The 20343-nt window shown below is 43.7% G+C and overlaps 2 protein-coding genes across 7 annotated transcripts in view; one reads left to right on the top strand and one right to left on the bottom strand.

Moving 5' to 3' along the window:
• IVNS1ABP (influenza virus NS1A binding protein) lies at positions 1 to 17735 on the bottom strand. 2 transcript variants are annotated; one of them, XM_051625753.1, is made up of 15 exons: positions 17643 to 17735; positions 10794 to 11038; positions 9475 to 9601; positions 9014 to 9183; positions 8854 to 8929; positions 8000 to 8173; positions 7482 to 7607; positions 5988 to 6095; positions 3781 to 3907; positions 3011 to 3235; positions 2737 to 2858; positions 2427 to 2553; positions 2208 to 2339; positions 1892 to 2065; positions 1 to 1426 (listed from the first exon to the last, which is right to left on the bottom strand). In XM_051625753.1, exons 3-15 carry the CDS (start codon positions 9583 to 9585, stop codon positions 1173 to 1175), a joined length of 1926 nt encoding a protein of 641 aa, XP_051481713.1. In that variant the 5' UTR covers positions 9586 to 9601; positions 10794 to 11038; positions 17643 to 17735; the 3' UTR covers positions 1 to 1172. The 2 variants fall into 2 exon arrangements, with proteins under 2 accessions (XP_051481713.1, XP_051481714.1); XM_051625754.1 differs by lacking the exon at positions 17643 to 17735 and adding an exon at positions 11453 to 11714.
• LOC127387428 (uncharacterized) overlaps positions 17665 to 20343 on the top strand; it is a 20565-nt gene continuing 17886 nt past the window's right edge. Inside the window, exons 1-3 of one of the 5 annotated variants that reach the window (XR_007890122.1) lie at positions 17665 to 18024; positions 18102 to 18210; positions 18772 to 18902. Coding sequence is in view for 3 of the 5 variants with exons in the window: in XM_051625755.1 (XP_051481715.1) it covers positions 17665 to 18024; positions 18772 to 19041 (630 nt within the window). In the remaining 2 variants the exon portion in view is untranslated. Of the gene's footprint in view, positions 19958 to 20343 lie in introns of those variants that run through there. The other 4 variants (XM_051625757.1, XM_051625756.1, XM_051625755.1 and 1 more) reach the window with 4 other exon arrangements.

The following is a 20343-nucleotide window of genomic DNA, read 5'->3' as shown; positions in this document are numbered from 1 at the left end:
TGTGGTGCAAGGATTTCCCAAAAGGTACCTTTAATGTGTTTGCATCAGCAGCAAGCAGTCAGTGCTAGTTTTGGCACTGGGAGTTAGATGTGCAGCTACACATTGGACACCACCTCATCCTACCCCATGTCTTACCCCTAGGAATAGAGAGAGTGAACTACAACATAGGACTATGAGCACATAGGAAATCAAGTTATTCACACTTTCAGCTTGTAATATTAGAAAAATAAACTTAAGACAGTTACTAATCAGGTGAATACATTTTCATTGCCAACTGGCAAGAGTTTAAAAACCATGAGAAACCCCCCACCCCCTGAAGTTGTTCTACAAAGATTAGCTGGCCCAGCGTAACAAAACTGCTGCCCAGGAAGCACCCTCTGTCCAGAGACTAGGAGCCAAGACAGTTTTCCCACCCTAGGAAGTCACAGCTATGTTATGTTCAGAAACTCCATTCAGCACTAAGGAAGGTGTTGCAGACTAGGTTACACTGCTGCAGCAGAGGCCAAAGCTCAGCAGCTCACATGTCCAGTGGTACATCAGTTGGCCTGGTCTCCATCAACTCCAAGGTTGTCTCTTTGCTTCAATAACCATTTATCTGCCATTTTCATGTCAACAGATAAAATCCTCTGCTGAGCATATAAAAACTGTTATAAAAAGGCAATCATAAAAGATAAGGTATTGGCAGGCATGTCAGCTTTTTTAATAAAAAAAATAGCCAGTATATATTTAAATAAGGCTTCTTGTTACAGATTGTTCCAGTTACTGAAGGAAAACAAGGCCTGATGAAAAAAACAATCCCCCATAAACCTTACACGTCCTGCCCCAGCAACACATCCTGCAGGAAAAGTAATTTAATGTGCAAAGTGACAAAATGGGGGAAGCTCCTGAAGTGATATGCCCAGTCTAGTTCCTCTTGCATTATCTTCAAAAATCTTAGAAATAAAGTAACAACAACCCCTAAACCAAAGTTCTAAAATACACAAAAAACCCCCCCCTTCATGTTGATATTCTTCCAAAACAAATATGTACAGCACATTAATATGCAATATGCAAAAGCTCTGTGTTGCTGTTGGCAACGTCTATGCCCTCCCCTACCCTATTCACATCTGTACCTCTACTAAAACACAATTACATCACTAAGCCTGTTAGTTTGAAAAGGGAATTTAATTCACTTAGAACTTGTAAATTTTTGTGTAGGGGCTCCATTCATTTGACTCGGGATTGTAGACTTCTACTGTGTTCAAGAACTCATTGCCATCAAATCCCCCAACTGCATAAATGGTGTTTGCCACCGTGGTGATGCCAGCGTTGCTCCTGGGGGTGGTCATGCTGCCCATCAGCTTCCACTCGTTCCTGGCAGGGTTGTACATCTCCACACAGCTCACCGCGTGAGAGCCATCGAAGCCTCCACCCACAAACAGTTTTCCTGGGGAAAGAAAACAAAGTCAGTGTTTCACCCCCACTAGGGAAAGGAAACAAAGTCAGCCTGTGACCCCTAAGCACCAGCTGTGTTGCAGAACACAGCCTCCCTTCCGGGGAGATAAACCAAGCCAAGAGGAAGGAACTTCAAGTTTTGTGTCAGAAATCTTTGCCTTTATCAAGGCCTGAAGCTACAGTATTGACCTACTTTTCTGACCTACTTTTGATCAGTAGAGCTGACTGGAAATTATTTCTGAGTGTTAAGTCCAAAGGCAAACCCGGTGCAGTTGCTGAAGCTGCGTGGTGATGTTTGGCAAAGAAAAAGGTGGCAGGGAATGTCCTGAAAGCAGGGTTTTTTTGTTTTTCTGGTTACAGTTTCAATGACAGGAGTGGCAGCCCCATGCCAGCCAGGCCCCATGCTGGACATGAAGAGCTGAGGGAGCACAAGAGGCTGGAGGCCCACAGCACCTACCATCATGAACAGCCACCCCGGCTCCCCGGCGAGCCACGTTCATGGGTGCCATCAGGGTCCAGGTGTTGTTCTCGGGGTTGTACCGCTCCACGCTGTTCAGGCAGTTCCACGACTCCGCGCCGCCGATGATGTACAGATACCCCCCCAGCTCACACACTGCAGACTGGTGTCTCCCTGCAAGCAACACCAGGAGTTACAGCCCTGCACACGAGTCATGCCCCAACACTGCGCCACAGCAGCGTTTGGGTTTGGTTTTAAAGCGCAGTCTTGAACTTGTCCTTCCTCCCCTCCCTCCCAAACTAGACATCAAACTTACGGATATTGAGGGGAGCACAGCTGGTCCAAGATTTTGTTATGGGATCAAACACATCACAGTTCTTAAGTCCCTTTTGGCCATAAGGATCTGAACCACCAACAATGTACAGTTTTCCATTCAGGGCACACACTCCTATTCACAGAGGAAAGAGCAGTAAGCAAGCTAATAAATGAATAAATGTGGGTAAAAGCAACAGTTGATCAACTGCAGCTGAGTTACCTGCATTGCAGCGATTGGTTCTCAGTTCAGGAACAGGAGTCCAGTCATCTATTTCTGGCTCATACATTTCTCCACAGCTCAAGTCATCCGAGTGACCATTTGACCCACCCACAACATACAGCTGCCCCTAAATGGAAAGAATAAATGCCTGCCTCACAAATAAGCACACAACCATTCAAATCGTTAGCACTTTAGCAACCCTGCAGCTGCAATGAAGCAACTTCTGTTACCCTTTGGTAAAGTGTGCCCTATTTGAACTGCCCAGGTTCATGCACTGTCCTGTTCCACCTGATCTCCACCCACCACACACCATTAGAACTGCCATCTGGAACCGGGCTCTGGGTGTTCTCATTGGTGCAATGAAGGTCCACGTGTCCTTCTGTGGATCATAGCATTCCACGGTGCGCAAACACTCCTCTCTGTTGTAGCCACCTGAAAGCATAAAGGTTCAAGGCTATCACATTTCCAGAGACCACCTGCTTTGACACTGAAGAACCCCAACACCAAGCACAGAGTTAAGCAGCCACCGTCCCTCTGGCCCCAGCCCAGCAGGTTGTTTCCAGAACTGTGACTATGTCTGTTACCTGCAGCGATGAGCTTGCCGTTGAGTTCAGCGGTGCCCAGCCCAGACCGAGCATACTGCATGGGGGACATGGGCTTCTCTACGATGTCATCTAGTTGAAGCTCAAAGCTCAGACTCCTCACCAGTCGTGGTGTGCTCGAGGGAGAGCTCTGGGGGCTGTTCCGGCCGTGCAGGAATATCACGCACAACACGCCATCCAGGACAGCCAGACACAGGTAGGTGTTACCTGGCGTCAGGACAGAAGGAGAGACCACCACTGTGATACAATTGTAGGTGAATTTAAGCAAATGCCAACTGAGCTCTTCTGAATGTGCTTCTCCCCATTATAAGCATGAAATTTTTTATGGTTAGTGGTTCCAAGTGTTGGCCTTGTTAATGAAAAGTGCAAGTTTTAGATGATTAATATAGTGCTCAGAGGACATAAGACAGCAATCTGAAAGACGTGCCAGGAGACAGTCTCCTGGCACACACACCACAAATAGCTCTCTCAGTTAATTAGAGACTGCCTGTCTCCTTAGGACTCTATGGGAAAAATCAGACACACCATGGGATTTGGGATGGGCCTGTCCATAAGTAATCAAGATGTAAGTGATCCCAGTTATGTCAGAAATGTCCCATAAATTACTGGGTGAACTACTTGCTTTGCATCGTCAGTAAGAAAAAGCACTTCTGCATTTCTTAAAAGAGATGATGAAGGAAGTCCCGAGGGAGCGGGAGGTGGTAGGTACACAACACCAGATGCAGCATTCAAACCCTGCCCCTGTTACTCACTTGAAGTTTTCTCTGAAGCAATGATTTTCCACTCGTGTTTAGGGCTCTGAACAGTAGCATTTGGAGAAAGACTTCCAGAGGAGCTGCTACTAATCTGCTTGTGATCATTCTCACGTGGTGGCTTCTTCTGCAAAACCAAAAGGCATCTACAGAGACCTAGCCAGAGACTATACCTCCTCCTTCCACCTTTGCTTCTCTGAGCCAATATATAACTATTCAAGAGAACACTGTCTACCACCTCCGCAGAGCAGCATTTATAGCAAACCTAAATTTTCAACTTCTTGCCTACTCAGCTACAGTGGCCAAAACCCACCCTACATCTTTTCCTGGTACTGGTTTCATCCTCTGACTGCACCTTTATACTGCTGCTGTCTGACTGGAAATCCGTTCCAGTTCCCAGAAGAGTAGCTGTTACCAGCAGGATTTTTCAAGTCTACAAAAAAGCCTCCATCCATGTGGAGAGAGCCTGTCTACCAACTAGAAGCTTCACTCCCAAGCTCTGCTTCTGGAACCAGAATTAATTATATAATGCTATTTGGAAGTGAATTAACTATTCTCTTCATTCCCTGAAGACAAATTAATTTCGCCTCAGTTCCTCTCTGTGCTCAGATTAGCTGTTTCTTGGATTTCTCTCCCTTGGTACTTCCCACTAACAAGAGACTTCTGCTTTTCTTCTTCATTTAAATTTATACTGTAGCTTACATTATTTTGCTCAATTAAGAAAACCCCCAAAATTTCACATTTCAGACCACCCCATACTGTTGGTCTGGTTATTTTCTGAACCCTAAGAACCAACCCTATCCAGCAGCAACGTTTCTGACCACAGTACCAAGCCTGCAATGCCTGCACAGCTCCCTGGAGCCCCACCTCTGTGGGAACTGTCACAAAGCTCCTGAAATATATAAATTCCAGCTCATTGATAACCTCACACAGGGGTTGACAGCTACACTCAGCTCAGCATCAAAACCAGTTCATCTGTGGATAGCTTTTTGTTATTTCTGAACCTTCATCCAATTAAGAGCTTATTCTCTCATCCCTGAATTGCCCTGATAGTCACAGAAACTTTCGTAATTCAAGAATTTAAAGTTAGTTTTTTCCAGGCTGTCATCTATGGTTTCTGGTGTTAATTCTCTCAATTGTCTACAGTTTCTACAGTTGTGAATTATTTTCAGAAAAGATTAAAAAAAAAAAAGTGAGAACTCTCAGCCTTATTTCTAAAATTGAACTTTCTGAACATTCACCTCTCAGCTACCAAGTATTACAAGTAGTATCCAAAGGTGGTGAAGTCTGAAGGCTTACTAGAATCAATTAAGAAACTAAGAAATTAGCTGGGTTTCTTCTTCCCCTCTTATCACTTCTAAAATCCCTGTTCCAGGATGAAGAGTATTTTACATAAACGTTAGCTAAAAATTTCCAGTGCACTTTCATATCAGCACATTCCACTGTCAGGAGTTCAAATACTACACTATATTTGTTTCTAACTCAGTGAATATAAACAAGCTTAGTTTGCATCATCTAACTGATAATTTACATCTATTAGCCCTTGTTTATTCTTTGTTTCTTCAACAGCCTCCACTGGGCTAAGCTGTGCATTTTCCAGGAGTCGAGATTCTTGTAACTGGCTAGAACTAAAAAAAAATAAATATAAAAATGTAAAGAAATAATCTCAAAAAGCACAAGACTGATTTATACACAGTCAAGGCACAGGCTGTCTCTAGATCAGAAGGTACCTACTGCTTGCACATGACCAGTGCAGCTAAGCTAAAGAAATGGACACTGGCAGCTGAAGGATTAGAACTGAAGTCCGGGATCTTTTTCTGTGCCAAAATACAAGAGGCACACTCCACCCTCTGCTGCCAGCCAAGCAGTCCACCACTCTTCTACAGTCTCTTGAATATTTCTGCAAAGCCAGAGCTGACTTGCTACAGCTGACTGCTTTGCTACCTCTTCTTTCTTCTAGCAGCCTAGGATTTATTTTGAAGTCGAACCTCAAGCACTCCATTTTGCAAAGGCACAGAGTCAGTCTGCCAAAAAAACAGCATCAGAGACTAAATCATTGCCTCCAGCAGCTCTGAGAAAGACCTTCTTGTTGTGTGTTTCTCCATTAAAGCTACAGCTGCTTTCTCTGCCCCAGTACATGAGACTTCAGGTGTGCTTAAACTGCTCCAGTCTACCTGGGGTTACCTGAGACTGTCTGCAATTTGTACCTGCACAAACTGAATGTGGTCATCATCACTGCCATACACCTCAGCCTGTCCATCTAGCAGATTTCCATCAAGCAGCTTGTGATCAGCTGAGTAGTACAGCGTTTGAACCTGCAAAAACAACAACAGAACACCCATGTGGCTACTGTCTCCAGTGCTACTCAGCTACAGGCAGATTACAAAAGGCAGGCACCAGCATACTTCTTGTCATCTCATCTCAATCTAGCAGAATGACAAAACTAAAAGGAAGCAGATGTCATGGTGGCACTCTTCAAACATGGGATGAAGGCTCCTTACTTTCTCAGCTTGAGAGAAATCTTCGTTTTCCAAGGACTTCTACTGTTTTTCCAGCACAGAAACATTAGACAAGCAAAAGGCACATTAATTTGCAGAGTTACACAAATTCACAATCTCATGCAAGCATTTTCCTTATCCCCGCAAACAAGTTTTCTGCTTTGGAAAATACACATTTCTCTTGATCAAAAAAGGTAAAGAGAAGCCAAGAGTGGACTCTAAAAGAAAGGTATGGGGATGAGGGAAGACAATACAAGTTTCAGTTCTGGAGGAAACTGCTGTCCACAACTAAACTTCAGATGCAACTGTTTCAGTGAAAGGCATCTGAATTTCAACACGATCAAAGCTTTTAAAATGAGTTATTCCACAAGGAGATACACACTTGAGAATATATGACAGTATCATTATGTACTTTTGCCTATACAAGTGTTTCCCAAGGTCTATTATGCTGGTAATAACAAACTGGGAAAATGTTGATCTTTCATGGGGTTTTGTAAAGTTCAGCCAATTCAAAATTTAGACTCCCCACTAATTTTGCCATTAAACACTGCCCGGGCTACATCTAGTATTAGTAGTCATGAGTAAAGCCATTTAATAACACACAACTTTTAAAATAATGTATCCTGTAAAGGAGTAAGTAAACACCATTAAATCATCATCATCGTTCTCTGCCCACAGCGGATTTTCTTAGGAGAACTGGGGCAGGACTGCTGCTTCTGTACGTGTCAATACACTTGAGGTTTCTTCTTGGTTCTTCAGCCTTGGTATCCTAGTTTTGTTAATAAACCTATGGGGAGATAAATCAACGGGGAGGAACAACCATTAGAAGCTTTTACCTACTTTGCATTTACAAGCAAAAACCTGCAAAGGAAAACATCAAGAATCTATGGCAAGTTTCAGTACCACCTCCCCAACTCTAAAGCAAGATACACGCCACTCTGAGGTTACTATACAGCACGGAGTGAGCAAAAAAGGAAAGCGGAAGACCAGACTGAACAGTTCATTCAGCTCACCTGCACACCCCCCCAGTTTCTCAGCTTAGGGGTACCTACAGTAAAATTTAAATCCTTTAGGGTCACAGTTAAAAAAGTGAAAAAATGAAAAAATTAAAAAGAAAAGGGATCGTCCCTTCAGATTGATTTAAAAAAAAAACACAAAAAACCACAACCAACCATGTTTAATCCCATTTTCTTAAAGACTAACCTCTTCCATTAGATCTTCCAGGCTGTCTCCATTCTCCCAGATGCTGCGCTGTACCCAGTTGATTACCTTTGTGTACAGTTTGCCATTGCTGGGTAGGCCAACATTGTCTTCCAGCATTACTTCAAGCTTGAATTAGAAGAGGAAAGGACAACTTACTCCAGAGGCATTACCCTGGCATCTGCAGCAGACTGCACGTTACGTAGCGAGCACTGCTCTCCCGTTACCGCAGCGCTAGAAAACGTCCAGGAGGAGCTTTCAGCCTGTGCCACTGGAACTAGGAAGCACATGTCAGGACAACTGCATTTATCTCTTACACTTAGAAAGCACGATAGCATGTACTCTATACCATGAAGTTTCATAGCAGTACAAATATTATACAGGTCCAGAATTTTCAGGCTGTTGGTAAAAGTCAGGATACCACTTTTAATCCGCTCCCCAAAAGGAAGCCATAGTAATTGCTCCTTGGGTTGTTTTTTGGAAATCACGTACCAGGTGTAAGTCTACAAACTTAAGCTAACCTTTAGTCGTGGAAGCTTGAGAAATTCTTCCTGTTCTGAAATCTGCAAAAGATGTTCCTGAATGTAGCCATCAATCTTGTTCAACAAACGTGAGTCTCCCATGGAACTTGCAAAGTTTCGGTAAGAGATGCAGCTCTGAACATCCATCTTGGACAGCAAATAGTCACCACAAACCTTTGGAGATAAAAGGCTGCATCTTAGTTTACAAGTAGACAGGCTGTTTATACCTTTATATTACCCACCCCAACACAGAGCAACAGGCATTTTTTAACTGCAGAACGGCAACTTATCTCTTGTCACCCCTCTAAGCTAGAGCTGTAAGTGAAATGTTGCTTTCCACAGGAAGGTCCATGTATTAAAAGCTCCTCAGATACACACTGACCCCATGCTCTCCTATTAATCGCCTATTCAGAACTGCTTATCTGCTGTCAGGCAAAGGCCAGAATCCCAGCTCCCCTGCCAAAGGTATCCCCATTTGTGGCGAGAATATTAGTGAAGTCAAGCTCTACCAAAGTCATGTTCAGGAGTCTGGATTCTTTTTTTTTCCACATATCCCTGCCACAGATTGATAGGTTTAATTATGCCCCCGTAAAGCAACCAAGGACACCACTCCTTCACAAACCAGCTGTAATGCAGAAGCTGTTTTGCTTATATGGGTGCACAAAGATTAACTTCAGAGAACCCTTCAGCACAAAGATAACACAAGTGGAAATGATACATACCGATGTCACTCATCAGCACAATGCTAATGAACATCTAAAAAAGCTTGTCTGCTTGTCTCACTAACACCAAAAAGCATAATGCTCTCAGCCTGAGAAAGCAGAACAAACTGCTGGAAGAGCTGAGAACTGTACCTGCTTAACTCTCTCCATCTTCAACTTCTTTGCTGCAGAGTATACATCTTTCACCAGTTCTTTATCAGCTTTTAACCTATTAGAGAAAGGAATTTATATTCATTATTTTGACTTTCTCAATTAAAATCTACTCTCTCTAGTTTCTGTGAAAATTACTTACTGAGCTGTATAGGCATAATTCAGCAGAACTTCAACAGCTTCTGGATTGAGATCATCAAATTTAACATGGGAAATTCCATGAGAATCACTATCACTATTGAAGATTTCAAACAGGTAGGGACTGCAGCAAGCTAGTACGGCTCGGTGCGCCAGCATCTCGTGTCCACACACCTTTGTTTAAGACACAAACAAGAGACCCACAGACTGGTAAGAATTTTTTCTAAGTATATTTGTATAAGGTCCTACTCAAGTGAACATCATAGTTCAAATCAATTTTTCAAATTCATACAGTCTCAATTTACATCAGTTGAAAAAATGTTAGCAAGTATATCTGATTAAAAAAAAAAAAGGATGCATCTTTCAGAAAAATCAGGTTCTACAAGTCTCATGCCTCACAGTGAGACACACAGTGTAACAAAGCCCCACCACATTCAACCATCATACTTGGACACAAGAAGTTACCTGGAGACGGACATCGCAGAACTGACCACTTTTCCGTAAGGCATTGAGTTTGGCAACAGATGACTCGATGAAGTTTTCATCTTCAAACATCAAGTATCCATTGGGAATCATTTTGGAGTTGTTCTGGCTGGACATAGGACATACAAAGTTTGGAGATACGTTTTGCTTCGGCACAGAAGCACTGCTAACACATTATTTGCAAACAAACAGTCATGATGTATTAAAAAAATCCACCTCAAAAGCCTAGAAGGACACTACTGCTGATGAGCACATTGCCAATAACCCTTTGGATTGACAAATGATTTTCAGAGACCACAAATTTTAACTTATCCACATCACTTCAGTGAGTACCAAAGCCACAACTACATGCAGAACCTCTCCTGGAACCACAGGAGCAAGTGGGGAGACCCCAAGCAGCTTTATTCCTCTCAGTAAGAATCAGATTGGGTAGACCCTTCACTATTTTCCACTCCCTGCATGAAATCTGTCATACTGGTCACCTTCATTTTTTACACCGGTCCAAAAACCAGCTACATTGAAAAATAAGAACCAAGGAATATTTTTTTGTTAATTTTGAAAGTAATGACTTAAATTGCAGACAGAATTAAACACATTCTGAATAACAACCATGTATTTTAAGTCATCACAAAGTTAAAACAGCTTCCCCTGAAGATGTTGTGCACGTACAAACATAACACCTCATGTAACTTGGACCAAGACTGGAAAAATAACTTCAGGAAACTAACTTTTGAATTTGAAAGTTATCTTATATAGGTTATTATATTGATTTCGTTTTTAGCTAAGCACTTTTAGGGAAAGTCCACTTTACAAATAGGAAGCTAATGAAGAATACTAAAATCTGACCCTGAGGTGACCTAATAAATTTTGAAATAATAATAAAAAATGGGGGTTTTTTCAGATATGTAAGATTGAACTGCTAACATACACTAATCTATACTTTTCTCACCAATTTTACAGGAGAGATTATGTGGGATGTCACTAGCAACATTTTTTATTTCCATCTGAAGCTTAAGAAAATTCTGAAGATCAGATTAAACAAGAGAACTTCCCAAAACAGAACAAGAGGATAGAAAAAAAAGAGTAATAAAAATAGCCAGCCCCCCTAAAATAAATAGGGTTTATCTGTTTATTTTAAATTCACTTACTACTGAAAGTATTTTACCCTAATCTGGCAACAGTAATCTTACGTGCAAAGATTATTATCCATTTGTTGTGTTTTATAAAGAAGACAGTAAGGTTTTAAAGTCACAGAATTTCAGTACAAATATTAACTATTGCATATGCACCAAACAACTTACCTTGCAAATATATTACTGTAAATTTTAGCTGGCAGATCTTAAAATAATCCAATGGTATCACTGTGTTGAAACAGAGCTCTTCAGTTTCAGTATCTTCTGACAGGGCAGATGTTTGTTGAGATGCAAAAGCAAATGTGTCTGCAGATGCAATATGGATTCCAAAACTATCAGGCTTGAAGATGATGTAATCAAGTCCTTAAGAGCTATAGACATGAATTTCTTCTGTGATAATCATGCATCGTAATCTGTAACAAAGGAGAAGTTCTCAGGTAAGACAACAAATAGTACTAATGTGTTTCAGATTGAACTTTTATTAAAGTTCCTGACCAAAACAAGTTTTTCTTCACAAAAAGAAAGCAGCCTGAAAATTTCCATATTGACACCCATATGTTCTTGTGCTTAATGAGAGCTCAAGCACACCAATTTTTATACCCACGGAGACAAGGAGGTGGCTAAAATAGTGCTTAGAGAAAAAGGTAGAACAGCTGAATATCCCACTTTTAGGCTATCTATTCCTTACCAACTCTAACCTTCAGCACTTCCTACATCTAGAGGATTATTGCTTGCTTACATGAGTAGACAACTCCTAAGTATGCAAAAAGATTACTAAATTTAAAAAAAAAAAAAAAAAAAAAGAAACCAGTCTGCATGCCTCCTACCTTTTGCTTTTCCTGTCCTCATCTACTTATATCCTTCTTCTACTGAATGCCTAAAATGGTCTGAAGATGGATTAAGGACACGTCTGAAATGACTGGGCATGTCTCCAGTCTCTGGTACTTCCAAAAATATTATAAGGTCAGGAATGGCTATTTCAATGATAACTTTCTTCAGTAAAAGTCTCTTTGCTACCCTGCAAACAGAATTTGGTTAAGTCCTGGTCAAGTTCTGCACTGGAAGTGCAGCCTGGCGTAGCTTTGCCGGGATTCTGCATGTGAGTGGACTGTTTATGCCTTATTTTTGGGGGGAGGAGAGAAGGGGAGGAGGAGCAGCAGCGGGGCGGGAACAGGCAATAAGCTCCAAACTCCCACTCTGGAACTTTCCATGACCCTGATGCTACCTCAGGAAAACACCAATCACTTCACCATGAACTTGAGTTTCCCACTGCAGTTCCAAAACTATATTTGTACCTACAAATTAAATGCCACACTGGGAATCAGGTTTCCTAAAAATATGTGCTGCTTGTTTCTCCTCATCAGAAATTAAGTCACCTATGGTGTAGGCAAGACAGCCACACCACCCTACTGCCTGGCTATCGCTTTCCCAAGGATCATTTTGGGAGGAATTGTACCTCTCCATGTCTCTTTAAGTAGCTCAGCAGCCAGGCCGATTGCCAAGAGCAGCAGGGGGCATTAACCCACAGCATACCAGCACCACAGGAAACCTGCTCCACCATCAGGATATTTCAGCCAGCAGATAACCGGGTAGAAAGAATGAATGGTAGTTAAATCTGGTTACTAGAACAGACAGGAACACATCCATATGAAGGAAACAGCTGCCCCAGATCAGCTGTGGTGGCTGTCTGTAACACAGTACCCCCTCATGCAGGAGGGCTGCAGGAACAGCACACCAGGGACAACAACTTTCTACACTGTAATTTAATGTCAGAACACTTGGCTAGGAAAAAAACTCCATAGTTAATGTATGTTCTTTTTATAATCCTACAGGCAAGTCAGGAAATGGAAACCAAGCTCTATTTACCAAGAATTATTTAACTAAGCTTTCAGAAGTCAACATTTCTCCTGTTGGTACAACTGGCATAACCTTTTCAGTTTCTAAAGCAATCAAAACTTTTCACTTCTGGAAAATGGAAGCAAACAGTTATCCACATTTTTCCCAAAGATTAGTCTGAAGTGAAACACTCAGTTGTTCAAAGATGCAGAGGTATTATTTCAACACAAGTGTTGCAACGGATTTAGCTGATAAAGTTATAACAATCTATTAGAAGTTATGCTTCATCAAGACTCCATTAATGTTCAAGGGAACTAGCACCAAGAGACCTCTGAGTTTATAATTTCAGGTGTTAAACCTTCCATTTCTGTAGGAATTATCCAGACACGATGGCTAGACTTCCCTAGCAAAATGCAAACAATAGTTGGCACCCAAAAAGAAAGTCAAGTGAGACAAGCTGGGAGTTCCCAGCAGGAGCTGCCGTGGGTGGTCAGCAGGGCATCAGACCGCTGTGGGGAGAAGGCTTGGACCAACCCAGCCACCACTTGCCCGATTCTGAGCAGAAAGCCAACACATCCCACTGCCCACCTTGCTCACACTGGTGCTAAACCTGCTTTTTCTCAACTGCCAGGTCTCACAAAGAAGTTTCATTGTTCACTGAGTAGCAGTCTGCAATTACCTAAAGCCAATTAGTTGTACCTTGCTACCCCCATTCAGACAAACAGGCACTTGGTCTGCTCACATCTCAGTGTGCATTCCCGTTCAATGTTCCGAGGGATTGCTGTGTATTCCCAGTACGGAGGCTTTGGGGAGACTTCAAGTTACACAACAACAATTCAAACAATTTCAACTGAATTCCAGTTTTCCTCTTCCAGTGGGCTTTGTCACCTTCTGCTGTAACAGAGTAACTTCAAGCACAGTGTTTCAGCTTTGCCTGTTGTACTTGCTCACTACCTTCAAGACCTATAAAGGACATCCAAAATAATTGCGTTCAAATGGAAGACTGCTCTTTTAAAGTCTTCCTTTGTGCACAAGGTCAAAACCACACGCTCTGCCTTTAAGCACCTAGTAGTTCTGTCCAATATGAGTATCTAGGAATGTGAATGTCTTAATTATTGCCACAAGGTTTCAAAACTGTTGTGTGTGTGAACCACAGCTAATGTTGCTGCTCAAAATGGCATTAAATAGCACAAGCATGTTCGTCACTTTCCGCTTTCTTTTTGGTCTGGTAAACTGCTGCTAGGACAAAAGCCAAACCACCAGTCAAAATTCAACTACAAGCGAAGAACGCTGCGCTTTCTGCTGTAAAGGTTATAAACTTTGTCATTACTTGCTCCCACAACTTTGCTTATACTCCCAACTTTGCTTATACTCCCTTCTTGGTCACCACATCAAGTATTGCCAGTAGCTTTTTTGCTAATCTTTCAGGTTTTTTAATATTTTTTTTTTAACCAAGTGTGATGCTCACTGATCACTGCCAGCCAGGTAAAGTATGAATCTGATGCCTCTGAAATAATCACTGCTCAAGATCACTCAAAATGCAGTTACTTAAACATGTTAAAGCTACAGAATTAGCATTCCAGAATGGAACCAATGCATTCCATTTGAGAAAGTTCTTATTTGAGAGCAGGCCCATTTCCTGTATTTATTTTTAAAACAAAATAAAAATAAGAGTGATACATAAACTTTGGACTTCCATTCTAGTTTTAGTATCAGAGATCAGAACTGGTGTTGAGCCTGGAGGCACCACTTTTGAACTAGAGTTTGATCCCACTACGTGTAAGACTGCAGAGCAGTAAGACAGGCTAGAAGTCCTGCAGCATTCCCGTGGTGCACTTCCATGATATATATGCCTGTCTCCCAGTAGAGGAATGCGAGTACTCAAATGTCTGCCCAGTAGCTTGGTTTAAACATAACCATGTTCTATTAAGTGCATTTCCTAAATACTCACTGGTAAGCACAGAACGAGATCTTCGTTTGCCACATCTACGTATCACTGGACCACCAGAGACCCATGGCTCATAATACACTCAGAGACAAATTTGCAGCACATAACTGACTTCCAGAAGATAAATTTCCCCCTTTTAAACTCATCTTTAAATGTCTATACACAGAAATGGAAAGATGCATTTAAAAGACTCACCTAAATAATAAGCATACTGAAACTTCTCAACCTTCACTACACTATCTTCTTGTATGTATCTTGGAAGTGCAAATACTCCCAAATTATGATTAGCTCAGTTACAAGAGCAAATAAATGTCATTATTAATACACTTTAATGTGTTTAGAATTTAGGAGCTGTTCATGCCAATTTTTTTCCAACAGTTGTTCACTGAAGAGAACTTTCCAACACTTGCAAAAAAATGCTTCCTGATGTTGAACTTCTGAGATCTAAAAGCCATTATTGTGCCATAGGACTCTCCACTGCAGAGCAACCTTCAGGGGACAAGCAAGCTGTGGGCCCAGGTGAGGTACCAGAACAAAAGGTCCTAGAGCCATGCACTGAAATGAAAGTCACCTTGCTCATGACCTAACAACACAGGTCGAATCTATTTTTCCTCCCACCTGGAAGCTCTTATCTTCAGTATAGCCCATTGGTACTTTCTGTGTGCAGTATTTCATTAAAAAGTGTAAACAAAGCCCTTGTTTTGTGTCAATTTTGCACAAACTTTTCTGGCAGGTTCATGTACTACCTCTTCAACTCACAAGTAAAACACTAACTTGGGGGAGATATTTTTTATTCTTTGATTATAAGTTGGTACTTGTTAATAAAATGATGGGCATCTGATTGACACTTGTTGATCCAGAGTGGAATTTAACACCAGAGTTGGTGCTTTTTAGTTGCGATGGGCTTTCTGGCTTTCCACAGTCTAGCTCAGAATAAATGTAGGTCACACCTAGGACTACCCATTGTCCATTACCTGTATCAGAAGATGAAACCAGACATCCTCAAAACTTTTTTTTTCCTGCATTAACATTTATTTATAGTAAAAACACAGAATCTTTTCATGTCCGAGTCTGCATTTGGGCAAAACATCATTGACCAAGACATGTGTCAACATACTTTATACCACTAAAGAGGCTCAACTTCTTTACACCAGTGATTTTAAGGAAAATCCATAGAACTTCTATCAATTTTGGTTTGTATATTCACTTTTAAATTGTCTTCCATGGAAGATTTAGTCTCACTGATAACTATGACTTGGAAAGAAAACTGTTCTCCCAGCCCAACAGCAGGAGAGGGGGAGAATATTTGCCATCAGTCATGAAGAGCTGAAGGGGAAGGAAAAAACAGTACTACAAACATTCTCCAAAACCTTTTACATGTGGTCCAAGAAGATGTAATACTTGGACTGTCCTCTACAGAGAGCAAGCCTAGAGAGCTCTTTCAAACACACATTACGTATGTAGGCTTAAAAAATTCATGAGAAGCAGATTTTATGTTTGAATGTTGCTGCTCTTCCAGTTACAACTCTCAGCTGTAACACACCACTCAGGACTGGCTTTCAAGCCTACCTCCCCCTCTGCTTTTGATCTGCTTTTCCCTGAGTCTTAGCACCAGTCCTCACATCCCCTTTCCACTCCTGCTCTGTGTTGCCTCTTCTCCTTTTCCACGTTACGCTTTTGTTGTTGTTATTGCATTCATCCACACATCTTTTTCTACCTTCTCTTTCCTTCCCTGCTCCCCCTCCATATGGTTTTCTTTTTTCCACTAACATGCACTTCCCACAGTTCTTCAAATATTTGTTGCACACTCAGCAAACTGATTTTTTTGTTTATTTATGTGTCACTGTCTTCTCCCACCCCCTGTTCTGGGCAGTTTTTGCCTTTCTTACCATCTCTAGCTCCTTATGAACTCAAGCTGAGGAAAATAAAATTGGACTTGTTTACAGAAGCTATAATACCATTTCCAAACTGAAAAGTATTCCCTGACTGTTGCATCCTGTGCTCCAGGAGTTAAGGCTTGTGGCTACAAAATCCACTTTCTAAAATTAAAACAATCCACCATCAAAGCACCACATCCTGCTTGTTTTTTTATTCTGTAGATCCCTGACAGAGAGAATAAATATGGTGGCTACACACCCATCACTGGAAACAAACAAAAACAGTCCTCCCCTTCACAAACCACAACAAGTAAGGAGTGGCATGATACTGAATTTCCACTAGTCCACTGGTCTTGCCACCCTGTTTCTTTGCAAATAACCCATCCTCTCACTTCCTCAACATTTTTCCACGCTGCATGAAATTGTAGCCAATTCAGTTTTGATCTCTATGTGAATCCTGGGTGAAGGAAGAGTGAAACTGCCAGCGAGAAGACACTACGCCAGCTCAGACACCTCTGAAAAAAAATCTAAAAAGCTGCATGCAGGCAGAAAACAGCATAACTTTCCCACCCTGTCTGCCCACTTCCCCCACACACAAAAAAAAAACCAAACAAAAAAACAACAAACGACCAAGCCTTCTGGTGTTTCATACTCATCAACTTTCTCCAGAAGCAGCAACGTGGACTGGCAGCCCCTGCCTCTGCTGCATTATCTCCCGTGTCCCAGAACGCGCAGGGACGACAGGGCGGGTCGCGGCGCTGGCAGCACACGCTTCGCCCAGGAACGGCGGTTTTCGCTCCAACTCCAGCACGTCTCCGGCTTTTCCCCCCCCACACTTACCGTGCGGGGTTTCAGAAAGGGGCCGGCAGGAGGCTGCAGCGCGGCGCTGGGGACGGCGGCACCGCCTGACCTTGGAGCAACACCCGCCCCGGGGGCAGCACCGGGATTCCCGGGCTCTGGGCCACACGGCGTGTCCCCCCCCGGCCGCGGGGCCCCGAGGCGGTGCTGCCGACCCCCCCCGCTCCCCGCGGCAACGGCCCACGGGCCGGCAGGAAACCGACCTCGGGCCATTCACGCAACTTCGTCCCGACGAGGGCGGCAACTTCGAGACGGGGCCGGCCCCCGAGGCGCGGGCCCCCAGAGCGGCCCGCTCGCCCGGCCGAGGCCGCGGGCAAGGCGCGGTGCCACAGCGGCCGCCGGGCCGGGCCGGGCCGCCGCCAGAGCCCAACAAAGAGCGGCGAGGCCGGGCAGAGGCAGCGCCCGGCCGCTCCCGGCCTCGTGCCGCCGCCGTCCCGCTCACAGCCGGCGCGGAACGCGCCTGCACCGGCCACACGGGCCGCCCCGCCCCGCCTGTACCTGGTGCCTCTCAGCGCAGACGATGCTGTTCATATTGGGAGCCTCCAGGCTGAGGAGGAAGCCGACGCGAAGACGCAGCCCCAGCCCGCCGGGAAGAGGGAGCGCAGGGCACGGGGAGCGCCGGGAAGAGGGAGCACAGGGCACAAGGAGCGCAGGACGCACCAGCCCAGGTCTCCGGCGGCAGCCCCGGCGCCTCCTGCGCGCGCGCGGCGCTGCGCCCCGTAACCCTCCGCCTGCGGCGGGGCGGGGGGGGGCGGCGCTGAGGGCAGCGCTCCGCCGGGAAACGAGTCCGGCCGGGCTGCGGGCGGAAGGGGACGGGGGCGGTGGTGCGGCTCGCCTCAGGGCGGCGGGAAGAGCCGCCCCCGGCGCGGCGGGGCCGCAGGTAAATAAATAGCGACGCGGGTGTTACTCGTAGCTCTCAGCCCCGAGCCCGCCTTCTTCCTTAGTTCTGTTTTCCAGTTCTGGTGTTGCCTTTTTTCTCCTCAGGGATTGCTTCCCCTCGTTGCCCCGACCTGTAGTTCAAGCTGTGGAAGCTGCGTACCAAGACGGGCACCCAGCTTACCAGAAAGTACCGTGTTTAATGCTGGAAACTTGACAGCCTGGCCTGTGTGTGAGGGCCAGGACACGCTGCCCCCTGCCTGTGGCTGCAGGACTGCTGAATCCCTCTGGGATAGGTGTTTTCCCATCTGGATGAAAAAGTCCCCTCCTTTCGCAATAAATCCTATCTTGCTAGGCAAAGTAGTTTTAAAACATCACTGCTGATAAACGAGGGCTGTTTGAAGTCTTGCCTTGTTTGTTATGTGTTTGCATGCTAGATAGTGTAATGGGTTTCTGATTCATGGCTGAGGCCCGAGTGCTGCTGCAATATCACCATAAATAAAACATGGAGCTGGATGAAGTCTGAGCTTCCTTGCTTGCTTCCTGCTTTAAACTCTCAAGGTCACCTGGAAGGCAGCAGCACACTTCCCCCTGCTATTTCCCTGCCTGCTGTTTCCTGATTCTGAGGCCATCTTGGTCACAAACTAGGAAACTTGAAGATACAAGATACTTATGTTAGATACAGCTTCAGTGTCTTAAATGTGTGTGACATAGGTGATGATATTTACCCATTTCTCTAAAATTTTTACAGAATCTCAGTGGAGAAGGATGGTTCAAAACACTGGAGCTGGATGATCCTGAGGTTTTGAGCAGAAAATGCTTGAAAACACTGAAAATAATGGTCTCGTCTCCTCAGGAGCAAGCAAAGGCATTAAGCCATAGGTATGTTCCCCACCTACACGGATCCCCTCCATCTCTGGAGACCTATATGATAGTGCAGTGCACATGGTGTGGCTGGGCCTTCTCTTCAGCTTCACATTTTGACAGCAGCAAACAGGATCATCCCGACTTCTCTCTCTGATGTATTTCCACTCCCTCTTTCTTTCAGTTTTTGAATCACCAGACACACCTCAGTGCCTACCTTCCCACTCTCTGGTTTCTTTTTGAATGAAGCTTCCTATTAGAACCATGCAAGTCAAAGGCACTTGTGGTAAAGCTGGGAGGGAGAGGGAGTTGAAGACAGGAGACTATGATCAAATACAGCGGTGCTGGGGTTGTTTCTTAATTAAGTAAATCTCAGTATTACGCAAGCTGCTGTTCCAGTATTCTTAGGAAAGAAGATGTCTTTATGAATCATCATCAATTTTTATTATCAGCCTCTGTTAGTGACATCAGAGAGCAAGTGTAGCATCTTCCCAACAGATGGGTATTGCCAGTTCTTTTCACATAGATCCTCAAGACAGGGGAACATGTTTGGGATTTTGTGAGCTGTGGCTAGGCTGGGAGCTCAGGCAGAATCTCCTTTGGGCCAAGCTCACCTCCCACTGAAAACAAGGGTTTTTTTCTCTGCTTCTTGCTTTGTGATCAACATCAAATTAGTTTACATCATTAAAACACCATTGTTCTGGCTGAGATGTGAATATTTCCTCTTATGATGGTGAAGACTTCTATAACTTGCAAATAACTCCCGTTTGCTGGTTACTTTGCAATCCTTGCCAATGAAACATATGCTAAATCTTGTTTGATTTCTGAAGAAAACCACTTTATTGAAAGGGACCGGTAGGATCAAACTGATACCAGATGACTGAGTTACTGGGAGCTGAGCCAGAACTAGTTAGCATATGTGCAATTGCCAGAGCAGTGATGTTGGTCATTAGGTTCTTAGATCTCCTGATTTGACAATGGTCTTACCCTGTAACACTGTTTGTAAGATGTCAAGAGCACTTCTTTAATAAAACCAGTTCTTTAACAACACTGTATTAAAAAAAATAATAAAATAAAATAGTAAAGTTATGTTGTGGAGGCTCTGAATGTTCTGCACACCTGTTGTCTCCCGCCACAGAAGTCTTCCTAATTAATAAATGGAAAGCCCTCTCCTGGAAAGCCCTCTTGCTTTTCTTCCAAATGGTTTGTTACACCTAGAGAAGGTGGTTTCTAGGTGTCTCTGACTCTGAAATGGCTCTTTCCCTGGTCCCTGTCTCCTTATCGGGGCCTCCAAATGTCTCATCTAAAGATCTGCTGTCTAAAAGAAAGGCTGTATTTAATTAATACTGCAAGGGCTGAATGTCATCACATAAACTATGTTTCTGCCAAAGCTTAGTCATGAAGCTCACCTGAGAGGTGAAAACACTGTATTTGTTGAGAGAACAGTATGTGCCCTGAA

This window comes from Apus apus, chromosome 7 (genome assembly GCF_020740795.1).
Source record: "Apus apus isolate bApuApu2 chromosome 7, bApuApu2.pri.cur, whole genome shotgun sequence".
Taxonomy (NCBI): Eukaryota; Metazoa; Chordata; class Aves; order Apodiformes; family Apodidae; genus Apus; species Apus apus.
The sequence above is the reverse complement of the archived record's forward strand: the minus strand, read 5'-3'. Positions and strand labels throughout refer to the sequence as shown.

Bases quoted from the DNA above. Each gene is read 5' to 3' on its own strand.
- IVNS1ABP (XM_051625753.1), bottom strand. From the start codon at position 9,585: ATGATTCCCAATGGATACTTGATGTTTGAAGATGAAAACTTCATCGAG. The intron at 9,184-9,474 runs GTAACTTCTTGT...TCTTAAACAAAG, and splicing joins TCTGCGATGTCCGTCTCCAG to GTGTGTGGACACGAGATGCT. The intron at 7,608-7,999 runs GTTAGCTTAAGT...TTCTAATTCAAG, and splicing joins TCAAGCTTCCACGACTAAAG to CTTGAAGTAATGCTGGAAGA.